This window comes from Eucyclogobius newberryi, unplaced genomic scaffold (genome assembly GCF_026437365.1).
Source record: "Eucyclogobius newberryi isolate DKJ021-1_F unplaced genomic scaffold, fEucNew1.0.hap1 SCAF_7, whole genome shotgun sequence".
Classification (NCBI taxonomy): domain Eukaryota; kingdom Metazoa; phylum Chordata; class Actinopteri; order Gobiiformes; family Gobiidae; genus Eucyclogobius; species Eucyclogobius newberryi.
The window spans coordinates 29,905,325-29,918,484 of record NW_027316389.1 but is presented as its reverse complement, the minus strand read 5'-3'; the positions used below and the strand labels follow the sequence as shown (position 1 = coordinate 29,918,484).

The window sequence follows — 13,160 nt, the reverse complement described above, 5'->3', positions numbered from 1 at the left end:
ACTGTTTGGTGAAGACCTCTTGCCGGACCACCCTGGCTGGCTGCTATACGCACGTGTTTTCATAGAGGGGTCCCATCCAGGCGGGAGCAGAGAAGCTGGGCATCTGTGGTAGGGTGAGGGGGAAGCTGGGGACTTTGGGCAGCGGGACATTTGCTAAATTATTCGTCAGCGATCTGCCCCGTTTGTGGGTTTAATCAATGAAGAATGTGAAAAGAGAAGCAAAGAGAAATAGCATCAGACTGATAGTAGCCACTTGTTTGCTCTGGATGAAATAATAAATGAAAAACAAAAACACACACAACAAAAACAAACACATAAATAAAAGACAGAAAGTCACTGCTAGCTCCCATTCAAGCATTTCTCTTTGATTAGCGCAGCGTCTTGTTAAAGAGTGTGGCTCACAGTGCATTGTGGGAGTATGTCCTTGCTGCGTATTGAGCCGGGCTTTTGTTCAACGGTCGCCCTGTCTGGTTCGCGCCGCTGCCTCGTCTTTCATTGTCCCTTTAGATTTGTGCGGGCGACAAGTACACTTCAACAGGCAGCACATTCCACAGAAAACAGGGTAAAGACGCCAACATTTGGTATTTCATAGCAGCAGGAGTTATAGGCCAAATGGGACCAATTTACAAAGTGGTTTGAAAGCTTGGGTATTTATATTCTGAATGTATGTATTAGAAGAAAATAAATCGTTATTGTCATTTCGCTTGAGTCTGTAGGTTAAATATGTAAGTCTGAAAAGTGAGTACATTTCTGAAATAACAGTAATAAGAATGTTGCGGGTCTGTGTGGAGTTTGCATGTTTCTCTGGGTGGGTTTCCTCTGGGTGCTTCGATGTCCCCCAACAACCCAAAACATGAACCAATAGGCAATCAATCCTCCAAGGTCCTGAGCAAGCCCAGCTCCAGATCTGGAGATGTGTCCTTGAGTGTTTTACTGCTGCAGCTCACTACGGGACGCTCCAGTGGCACTGGTTGAAGGATGGGTCAAATGCAGAGAATGACTTTCCCTTCAAAGAACTAATAAAATACCTCGTCTTTTAAACTTCTTTTCCAGTACAACAAAAACCTCGACCAGCTCGACCAGGAACCAAAAAGTAAGAATTTAAAGTTATCTTTCCTTTGACAATTAAAAGCTTCTCTTTTCTTTATCAAAATAATCAAATGTGTGTGTGTCTCTGTGTGTGTGTGTGTGTGTGTGTGTGTGTGGGTGCATTTGTGTGTTTGTGTGTGTCTCTGTGTGTGTGTGTGTGTGTGTGTGTGTGTGTGTTTGAAGGAACAACTCTGTGATAATGTTCAAGAGAATTCTCGTGGGTAGTTGCCTCCACATGGTTCTTATCCAACAAAAATACTTTTTTATTTGTGGCTAAATCATTTCCAGGGCATTCTCCCGAGTTGGTACAGGGCCTTTAAGTATCATTACAAAGAGGTTTTAAAGAAGAATATTAACTTCTATGACAAATCGAACATCCACACAGTTGATTGCTTCTCTGGTGCAGCTAAAGCTAATGTTATCAGCTCAGAGTGGGCTTACTTGACGGATTGCCATGTCTCCTGCTCGAAGCCGCGGTGGATGGATTGGGCAATAGACGACTCCATGAGGTCGATGTAGCGCACCACCAGCGGCATAAACAGGTCCTGCAGGTGTTTGTGGAAGGCCCCATTACACAGGTGAGCTGCACACACAGGACAGAGAGGACAGGAGAGAAGGCCCCATTACACAGGTGAGCTGCACACACAGGACAGAGAGGACAGGAGAGAAGGCCCCATTACACAGGTGAGCTGCACACACAGGACAGAGAGGACAGGAGAGAAGGCCCCATTACACAGGTGAGCTGCACACACAGGACAGAGAGGACAGGAGAGAAGGCCCCATTACACAGGTGAGCTGCACACACAGGACAGAGAGGACAGGAGAGAAGGCCCCATTACACAGGTGAGCTGCACACACAGGACAGAGAGGACAGGAGAGAAGGCCCCATTACACAGGTGAGCTGCACACACAGGACAGAGAGGACAGGAGAGAAGGCCCCATTACACAGGTGAGCTGCACACACAGGACAGAGAGGACAGGAGAGAAGGCCCCATTACACAGGTGAGCTGCACACACAGGACAGAGAGGACAGGAGAGAAGGCCCCATTACACAGGTGAGCTGCACACACAGGACAGAGAGGAGTCCAGTTACACCATAGTCATTGCAAAACCATATCATACGCATGCAATCAAGTTCTAGAATTTAATTTCAGATGGAGAGCAGGGGCTTTTATAACTCTAATAAGATTTAATGTTTTTGAAAGAAATATCAATATTGTTTATGATCTGCAAATGGTGAAATGTTCTGTTTAATCTTTTTGCGGCAAATTTGTATCGGCCCAAATATCCAAGAATGCTAATTACCGTACAGCGCTCCTGCATATAAGACGCGCCAATGAAATTGACAAAGAAAATAGAAATTGTACATATAAGGGCAGCACCTGTCGAAAAGCCACATAGTGACGATATTTACAGACGTCGGTTGTCTTTTGAACGGGGCGTCTCGCAATTTGGGTCTGATCAGACCAATTTCTCAGTGAATATGAGTTGGATTGTAATAAAACACACAGCATTTTGAAGTTTAACAAATGGAGACCATGTCACAGCTGTTCCCTCTGCCCAGTTTTTGCTTTTGGGGCAATGTAAAATGTGGAATATTGTGATAAACTCCCGCGTGCACTGCAGCTGATATTGCATTGACTTTTACAAGTGTTTTTTGGAATTCTGTATTTTAAATGGTCATCGTAAGTAAATTACAATTTCTTTTATAGTTAGTAAAGTTGTTTACTTTATTTAGCTGTCCCACTATTGATTCATTAATTTATCCACATCTTGCACCTACCTTGATGATGTAATGAAAGCTTAGAAGTTACATTTCCCTGCCCATATAACAGGTGTTAAGGATGCTACCTGATGCTTGACACCTGACACTCTCAAATCCAACTCCCACGATGCTTTGAGATTCACACAAACCTCCATCTTGGCTCCTCGGAGACAGCGTACTGTCTGCAAATCGGGCCCGTCTCCATGGGCTTCATTAGTTTTAATTCCTCTCGCTCGGCTTTGCTCATGATTAACACTAGCCTTTTGGCCCTCCAGAGAGTCAAAGCGCCTCCCTCGCACCCGCTTGCCATCACATGCGGACAATAAGTGAGCATTTCAACAAAGCACGACAAACTACAGAGAATAATTCACTTTCTGCAGGACTTGGAAATAATTTTGAGTCCGTAGAGAGTCAAGTGAACGCAATGCGACATGGAAATGTATTGTTAGCAAGCTGCATTGTCAAATAAGTCATTATTTTATGGACATTCGTAATGGAGTAAAATACTGAAATTGTGACCACCACACTCAACAGTGCACGACTGCTTTGCCTAGAATGTTCCACAGTATCGCATTAAGATAAGATAAGATATTCCTTTATTGTCCCACATGGGGAAATTAAACTTATCCATCTTGCATTTAGTGTTTTTAATGCTGTTAAAAATGGGGTGTTACCTCTCCTTAGGTCTGACCTGTAAATTGCCGTGGGGGCGTGAGCTGCTTGTCTGTAAGGAGATACATAAACTGTTGCTTACAGCATCTCCATGGGGACAAGCAAGGAAAGTTACACAATGTCTTTAGCTATAAATGTATAGAAATTGGGGAACATATATCACATTTTAAGTAATCAACAATGCTCATATTACTAACTATGAATAATATGAGCATTATTCGTGATATATATTACTATATAACACTAATCTTGATAAGGCATTATCAAGAGTATTTCCTGTTTTATCATACTCAAATCTATGTTTTATAACAACATAAATGATAAACAAATCCAAAATTATTTTATGTCTGTATATTTTTTGGCTAAAAAGTTTTCACAATGGGGGTTTAAATCTTTTTACACCAGCCATTCAAAGTTCAGGGGGAACAAATGAAAATGGGATTGTACTGTACCCGAGGTTAACAACTTCACTTCAAACCTTTAACTTTACATAACGCTTAGGTCTACAGAACGCCTGCTGCAGTCTATAAATTCTATGCAGAGCTCAAATGCTAAGAAATCCCATTCTGCATACTTTCTGAATGACAATAAAGCTCGTCTACATGTCTATGTTGCTCGAGTTAACCCAAAGCTATCACATAATGTGTTCCAATGACTACTGCTGTAAAATTTATTTTCCATTTCCTGAAAGCGTTCTTGGTGATATCACATGTTCTCTACTGCCATGTTTCTCTTATTATAATGATTAACCTCTTTGGTGCAGTCAAAACGATCATCCCCGTGTTTCGGCTCGGTGTATCGCCTCCTCTCGCTTCCATTCACATCGGGCAATGTCGTGACACTTGGAATAATTACGGCATTAGCAGAAGAGGGTAATTAGAAGAATATAAAAGATATGTCTGTCTGCCTGTCTGTTACTGTACTACAGCTACTTTGGCACCGCACATGTTAAATAATGCCTCGCTTCTCGCCAAATTCTCCAACTGGCAGCGAGACAAAGAGTGGAGGAGAGAGGGAGGGAGGAGCAAGCCAAGAAAAACGGCCTCTTCTCGTGAAAAGTGTGAGCAGGAAAACATTGTGCTATTGTGTTGGAAAAGCACAGCAAAAATATAGGGAGAGTAAACAATATTCTAGCTCAAGTCTGGCTAAAATGGCTAGTATGGTGCGTTTTGGCTAATAGGCCTTCATTGGGTTGAGCTTGTAAAGCCTGCCAGGAATCAGTTAGAGCTGCTGGCACTGGGCTTAGAGACAGAAGGGGGTAGGAAAAATAGAGCAATATTTGTACAGCACAAAAGCCTATAAAGGGGACTTATTATGTCAAATCAACTGGTAGGATTTATTTAAATTCAATGTAATTTTGCACAACCCAAAATCACAACTGCAATCTCCTGGAAATTGCTGGGTTATAAAGGTGTTCCCTCATCATTAGTTTACCATTCTGCATATTCGATTCATTCGGTATTGTCTTAAGTTGGAAAATTCGGTTTTCATCTACCCCTATACTCACACACAGGGCCCTGTACGAGTCTCACTTCCTCGTGGCGTGGACTGCCGATGAGTCCTGCCACGTGTCAATCATAGGCTGCACCTACTGCTCACCTGCAGCCTCGTGCGGCTCGTCCCGAGGAGAGCAGCATGTTTCCCCGTGTCTAAGCGCATGGATCTATCATAATATAGTTCCCTCAGTGTACAGGACAAAAAAGACATTGAAAGACAGTTCGAGCTGACTCAGAAGAGACGGAAATCTACAGAGACGAGAGATGCGATGCGATCCGTCCTAATAAACAAACACATGTGTAGCCGCGAGGCTTTTCTCTGCTTCTGCACGGGACAAGTGCACATGTGCACTTCTGCTTGAGTTCTCAAATCGGCAAAAAATCGTCCATTCCGCCTTTAAGCAAATTCCTTTTTTTTTTTTTTTTACAATTAATGAAAATGCTGCTTGTTACAATGAACCTTTCAGTTCAGCAGTTTTGAACAGGGAATCACCAAAATGTAAAATAATGAGATATCTGTTATATTTTAGTACTAGAAGTCTTATTTGAGTGTGAATAGTCTTTTACTTCATCAAATACAGTATGTTGCCATAACTACTGTCCAACAATTGTATATTATAGCAATTGGTTCCTTAGAACCAAAATCAAGAAAGTTTGTATTAAAAGTAAATACTCTTTTCTCAAGCTCGTGCACACATCGTTTCAATGTGAATTACAGGTTTTGATCGCGGATGTATTTTGAAGGTCCTTTTAATGTAGCTTCTTATTTATATTTTCTCTATTATTGTGTAGATCAGTGGTTCTCTAACTTTTTTGCTGTTGAACCGTTTTCGAGAAATGTCCTTGACCAAAGCCCCACTGTCAATACTGTAGCCTCCATCAGTCCAATACTGTGCTGAAAGACAGTAGTCCCACATCAATGTGTTCAGAGACCAAGGCTGACCTCTGGTACACAGCACAGTGGGGACTTTTGTAGGTCCATTGTGAGAGGATGCAATTAAAAACTAGTCACCATTAATGCAGTTCAATGCTAGTCATTTAGCAAGATTTTCTGCTCACTTGTGGGAATATATTCCTATGTATTTACATATAAAGGCTATACAGGAGTTTGGTCATGTTGTAGAGTGAAATAAGATTTAGTTTTAAATGTTTAGTAGGAACAGAACATTTCTGCCCTTTAATTCATTGACATATTTTTTTAAATCAGTTTATCTTTCAGAATAAAGCAAATTAATTAAAGTTAATACAACATGAAATTCTGTTTTGCTCTCTGAAAACTGTGTAACACTCAGAAAACTCATTCTAGTAAATATGTATGATGCCAGGAATGGTTTGGGAAAGTAAGGAATTGATTTGGAGCTGTACATATGGTCTAGAACTAAAGCCATAAGAGTAATGTAGGTCGCGGCAGAAGAAGCAACAAACATCTGTAAATAAATGTACAGCGAAAACCACAAGGCTTAAATGGTTTGTTTGATAATCAGTAAATGTAGTCAGATCTCATTGCATTGAGAATATTGAAATATAAGAATATGGTCATTTTACTGTTTTGTTCAATGTTGTTTATTTGCAGCTGGTTGGATACAGCATGATATGTTTTGACAACATAATAGAAAAAGGCTCTTCTCATGACACATGAATCACCTTTTGCCTCACAGTCTAGCATTCCCACATGTGATTGGCTGTTGCTTTGGACTTACGGTCGGTCACCAGGTAGTTGTTGAAGAGCTGGAACAGGGGGAAGGAGTTCCACGAGTCTACGGGCTGGACCTGCAGAGCGGCATCCATGTCTGCTCTGTACAGGAACAGGAAGGTCTCCGAGTGCTCCGCCATCAGCTCAGGCCACCACGAGAACGCCTGTAAGGAGGGAGGGAGGAGGAGAGAGGGAGGAGGGGAGGGAGAGAGAGGGCGGCAGGTAGATAGTGGGGGAGATAAAGAAGAAGGGAAAAGGGAGTCGAAGGGAGAGATGAATAAAGAAGAGAGAGGAAGAGAGAGGGAGGAAAAAGAACAGAGATGAAGAGGGAGGAAAGAGATTAAGAGGGAGGGAGAGAATTAAACAAATGAGAGGTCAGAGTGGGAGGGGTCGAGAGTAAGAAATGAAAGAGAAAGAATGAATAAAGGAGAAGAGCGAGAGTTTAGAGTGAGAGACATGTACACTCAGCAACATACAACATTTACAGTACAGTAGATATTTTGTTTTACTTTTACTTCACTACATTTGAAAGCAGGAATCTATACTTTCTACTTCACTAAATTTTAGAATAAGGCCTGGATACAAAGCATTTATAAATGTTTTTAAGTAATAACTTATCAATTAACAAAAATAAAATAACTAGCCCTACCACTAACCTTAACCCTAGTAAATGATTATGTTTGATTAATGTTTGTTTGTATTATACAAATGCTTTGTATCTATGCCTTATTCTAAAGTCATACCCATTTTTTTCTGAATTACATGAATTCGTGAACTTTAGATATGTTCAAATGTTTTGATCCTATAAACAGCAGCCATTTGTCTGCGCTGTCAACAAACAACACAGTTTTAATTTGACTGCATAATTAATACGTACAGTACCAGGCTGTGTGCTGGAAGGGTCTACACACTCAAGGTCATAAAGTCTTTACCAGACCCTTTGTTTTTTCTCCCTTTGCATTTCAAATACATTCAATATTCAATACATCACACGAAACAAAGCTTTCTAATCTGCCAGGAAAGATGCTAATGCAAGAGAAATAACTAACAATGGAGCATTAACACAAGGAACAGCGCGAAGGAACGTGCAAACAATAGAAAGAATAAGAAAGCGTTGATGATGCAGTAAACATACAAATATCATTAAAGCCACATTATCCAACTTTTCTCTCCTTGCAAATACATATAAAGAGCGTGTTTTTGGAAAGAGCTGATTGGCTGTGCATGGCGGTCCACCCTGATTCACTCCGACGTCTAAAAAGCTGTTCAAAAGCTGTGCATGCGTCCAAAGCTTGCAGCATGTGAATAGCCAAAGCCGATGTGCCAAAGGGTTTGTGAGATCTAGGAGCTAATTAACCAGATTTCAAGATATTCTTCCTCCTTTCAATTAGAAAATTCCAGCTTGATTGTTTTATGTTTACACAAATAATAGTAAAGCATTCGTTACTCAGAGGCAGAGGCTGTTCTCTTAGCTCACAGCAAGAAGGTCCTGTTCTCCTTGTGTTTGGTCCTACGCACTCCTGGCAACCATCCAAGCTCAAGATCTAGTGGTCTGCAGTTCAACCCCAGGAACTGTACCTATTTTTCATATAATAAAGTGACATCTGTTTTGCCCCAGAACAACTATTATAAAAAAAAGCAGCTATTTTGGAGAAAAAATAGATTGCAGTGTGCTGTCTGCATCTACTTATAGAGCAGGAAGTGCACTGTTAGCATGCTAGTTGTTGTTAGCTTTATGGCTTTATAGCTTTTGGGACCGCTGCAAATATTTTGAAATGATCTAGTTCTGTTTTCATGTTTTTAAGACAGAACCGTTAACTGCTCGTAGATCGCACAGATCTGACCCCTATCTCGGCACGGTGGCGTTACCCGCTTGTCTCCACGGGGATGGATACGTCAATGATCCTTCCCTTCCACCAGTGGTCACAATATAACGCTTGGTAATACTTTCGAATCAACAGCAACAACAACAAGGATAGTTCCAAATATAAAGAACGTGTTCGTTTTGAGACACTTGACTGAGCTGCTCATCTGTATTATTGAAAACATCTTCCAGCCCAAGCCTCTCTCCAGTGGACACGGGTCAGAGGTCAGGAGCTCAGGTGACCAGTGGTATTGACGACTAAAGGGCCGGAGTGAAAAGTACAACTGAACTTGAATGCAGCGAGGTCATGTTTGTACTTGTGAGCGCTGAAGAGGCAGGAGTGACGCAGTGGCAGGTAACTGTAACCTCACGCCGCAACCTATCGAGTTGTTTAAAATGCGCCTTTTTTTAGCGTCTCCGCTGGACTACGGGGAAATGTGGTCGGAAGTTAGAAGAAAGTCGTTTATGTAGAGAAAAGATAAAAGTGTAGTGATGCGAGATACGAGAAGAAACAGTGGGCGTTGGTGTAAACTGTGAAGGGAAAGTCAACGGTCTGTTATAAGCTGTATTTGAAAGAAACAAACTAAATATTGAGCTGTCTTTCAGTGGCGCCTTGGCAAGAAAATCTGTAAATAATATACATTTGTCCCGTGTAATCAAATATGTTGTATCTATGGAGAAAAACGTGTACAAAAAGGTAAAAAGTCTATGTACTAAGGAAGGAAAATACAGGGATAGAGCATAACTAAGAGACAAAAGCAAATTTGAAAAATCAAAGTTAGGGGGAAAAAAGAGGAGAAAAAAATTCCGTATTTTCTGGACTATAAGTCGCACTGGTGTATAAGTCGCACCAGCCAAAGAAATGCATAATAGAGAAGAAAAAAACATATATAAGTCGCACTGGAGTATGAAATGCGGTTGCAAGTGTGAAAATAACAAATAATATCACATATAAGTCGCTCCGCAGTGTAAGTATATAAGTATAAATATAAGTATTAGTCGCACCCCGGCCAATAGGTGCAAATAAACTAATAGAATATCCATAATATGTGATGAACCAGGACAGAGCTGTAATGTCAAAGTGTAATGTCCTGACAAAAGGAAAAGCATTACTGACCAGAGATGTGGCTGTAAACATCTGACCTTTACTGGTTAAAGGTTGTCATCTGGAAACCGCAAACGTGGCAATACTTTATGTACTTTATGTCATTTGCAGAGAACTAGAAAACTCATGTGCTAAAGTGTAAGCTAAATGAGTCGAGTAAAACAGCACATTTGATACATTTTGTGTCATATAAGTTGGTGGTTGTACATTGGTGGTCTACCCTGAAAAAACTCAACCAAAAACATCATTCATGAGGCAAAAATCGAGGGTGACTTCCTCCTTTCCTCCTGCTTTATTAGACAGGACAGTTTAGCGTGAAATGGGGATGAGAGAAGGGAAGGTGTGCAGCAAACTGTCGGGAGAACTTGACCACTGGGCAGCACTACTTCCTCCTTTCATGGTTTGAAAATCAGGTTCTCTCGCTTTAATATTTCAGTCTTTCCTCAAATGTTATTTCTCCTGGACGTGTTTAAGACCTGCACTGTAAATGTGAACTGACTGTTTTGTGACATAAATTGTAAACACAATACTAAAAAAAATCCCCATTCATCCCTTATAATGAACTTTATTTGGGCCTCAAACCTCCTGCCATGGACACAATAAGAGGATACCTTTGGAATGTACATTTGGTGGCAAATCGTCACCAAAAAAAAAATCAAGGACTGGACAGACATCAGACAAATTGAAAATAAAACATTCTGACTTAATTTGTAAATGGACAAATTTGACCAACTGTGGACCCAATGGGATTTTATTTTCATTCATCTGTGTCATGACTGTGTTTCTTTTGTTGGTTGGTGTCTATTTGTAATTTTATCTTTAAATTTAAACAAAATAAAATAAATACAATCTTAGAAAAAAATCTTTCAGCTCTAATGAAATAGAATTAAAAATAAGCAGCACAACAATAACAAACACAAAGCACCACATTACAAACATAGTAAATACTAATAAACTAAGTGAAGGTCACTCACCTCTCTTCCCTTTCCACGTTTTGGATCAAGAAAAAGGGGAAAAATCATAAGAGCGGTTAATGGGTCACATAACGTGTAAAGTCTGGCTTTATAATACACTGGCCTCGCTCAGGCTGCATGCTGGGTAAGAACGGTGCAGAGGGCGCAAAAAACAAAACAGAACAATTCAAAGGAAAGAGTGCAGCTCAGATCTCCTGTGGAACTCATAGTCTCAGGCCCAGAACTGCTCCAACTCTTTATTTCTATAGTTCAGGTTTAGTTTTGGGTTTAGTTCACGTTTAACCCCAATTTGTGTACGTGCAAGTAGGACCACGCCCTTAAACGTCCACTCAAAAAAGGACTTATATAGTAAAAATATCTCGATGTCAGACGATGTCAAACGTTTCACTTCCACATAAATTAGACATTTCTAAAGACCGACACCAAGTAAATAAGACGATGCTCGTTGTAGACTATATTTTCTGCAAAAACAATTAATCCTGGCGATGAAATTTAAGCAGTGACAGCTTGTGACAATGATTTTTAAAATAATTATCATTTCATGGCGCTCTCTCCTGCGGTGGATGTTGTACGTTATAATTAGCCTCGGAAGAAGCAGACGTTTGAGTGACATCGGAGGGGTTCATCTCAACACCTTTGATTGATCAGTTTTGCTAAGGGAGACGTACAGCGCATATGGGCCGTGGGTGGTGTTTACATGGACACAGCAGCAGCAGCAGGCGCTCAAGTTACCGTGCTACGCTGCAGAAACGGAAGGAAAAGGACAGTAAAGCAGAAAATGATCACTGAGCAGCTAAACTGAGCATCTCTCCAACTCAAGAACATATGGATTTATAACTAGTGCTGTCAGGTTATTCACACTTTTGAGATATGATTCATCACGATAAATCGCACAGCGCGCTTAGGTTACTGTCTTCATTTAAAAGTAACATATAACTTTATAATTTGAATTAAGTATCTATAGTATAGTCTGTAAACGAATCAGGCTTGGTGGGGTTCAAGGCCCTTCATTGCCGCTTGCAGGTGTAACTGGCTCTCACGGGGACAGATGTGAGCTGCTGGCGTCTCCCAGTATTTGGAAATAGTTTGGTGGAATATTTGGGCCATATTATTCGTTTTAGTGCTCACACATGGGTTTGAATGATGTATTTTATCATATAAGCCAAACTATTGTAAAAACGTACCGATAATATATATGTTTTGTTTTTCCATTCACAGAGTTTGTCAAGCCATTGTATTGACATCTTCACGTCTTTGGTCCGGTCTCTTCTCCTGCCCGTGGCCTGGACAGATGGATGCTATTTTGACACTTTACATCCACCATTAATGAGTCTATTCCAAAATAACTGAGAATAAACAAATCTTGGGGTTGGGTCCCGAGTGAATCCGGCCAGTCTGTTCATGTCAGAGCAGCATTATCGTCACGTCTGTCAAACTTTCAGCAGGAGAAATTCACAACCACAGTTTTCTTAAAGCAACAACACATTTATATTTCGGAAGTAAAAATTAAAGAGAGATTTGGGTATCGTTACATTCCTTGACAGATGTAAGCGTTCATAGCCGGGAAGGTTGAGGTCTGCAAACCCCTAAACTACCAGGCCATACAGTGGACACATGTTTGAATAAGGGTTAGTTACATTTGTGGGTAAATGACTTGTGAAGCGTTACCTCAGAATGGTGCTCCTCGTTTTGCTGCAGGACTTCGATGCAAAGCTCTCCCAGTCTCATCATGTCCTCCAGCCTCTTCTCTGGAGACGCCTGAGGGTCCACTGGAGCAGGCACAAAAACACACCAGTTTGTCACACCATTTTTTTAAGATTTGGAAGGTCTAGACTCTTAATTCATATCCACACACCCTTTGTACATCTGCTAATAATCTCCAATAATTTATTTAGTTTCGCCACCTCCAGGTCTCAGTATGGAGATGCCTGGACCGTGTGGTGTTGGCCTGGTCGTGGAACTCTGGACTGGTTCTATTCTGTCCATTGGGTACTCCAGGGTTCATGGGACTTTGCTAGAACAGTCCACATGTTCTTTATGGATCTGAAGAAGACTTTGGACTGTGTTTCTTGTGATGTCCTTTAGGGGGTGCTCCGAGAGTACAGGGTCCGGGGCCCTATGCTCCGTTTGAGTAAGTGTCTGTGCTCGAGGCTTTGATATCAGACAGTTATAGGCCATATAGAGGTGTCCATTATTATTTTGTGCAAAACTTGGTAAATGCTTACTGGAAAAAGCATGCATTTATTTATTCTAAGTTTCATTATAGGTCAACCCAAATAACTGTCATGAAAATATTATTAGCATAGAAACTACATCTTTACATTTTGACTTTTTTGTTTTAGTTAAATCTTACATATTCCCTATTTACCTTTAATTTGTGCATATTCCAGTAGCTGGTTGTAGTTGATCTGAGCAGACTTCTCTAAACATCTTTGGACTAGTTTCTTCATCTCGTCTGCCGGCACTGGAGTGGTGATGTCCTTCATCAGCACCTGAAACAGT

General features: G+C 40.9%; 1 protein-coding gene across 3 annotated transcripts in view; it reads right to left on the bottom strand.

The window, feature by feature from the left end:
* The window catches only part of cadps2 (Ca++-dependent secretion activator 2), a 286,229-nt gene that overhangs the window by 50,982 nt on the left and 222,087 nt on the right, over positions 1-13,160 (bottom strand). For 2 of the 3 annotated variants that reach the window (XM_072434936.1, XM_072434937.1), the window contains exons 16-20: positions 13,027-13,150; positions 12,327-12,427; positions 6,723-6,879; positions 1,531-1,672; positions 54-173 (exon numbers count right to left, since the gene is read on the bottom strand). In XM_072434936.1, the coding sequence (XP_072291037.1) occupies positions 54-173; positions 1,531-1,672; positions 6,723-6,879; positions 12,327-12,427; positions 13,027-13,150 (644 nt within the window). The remainder of the gene's footprint in view (positions 1-53; positions 174-1,530; positions 1,673-6,722; positions 6,880-12,326; positions 12,428-13,026; positions 13,151-13,160) is intronic. The other variant, XM_072434938.1, reaches the window with a different exon arrangement.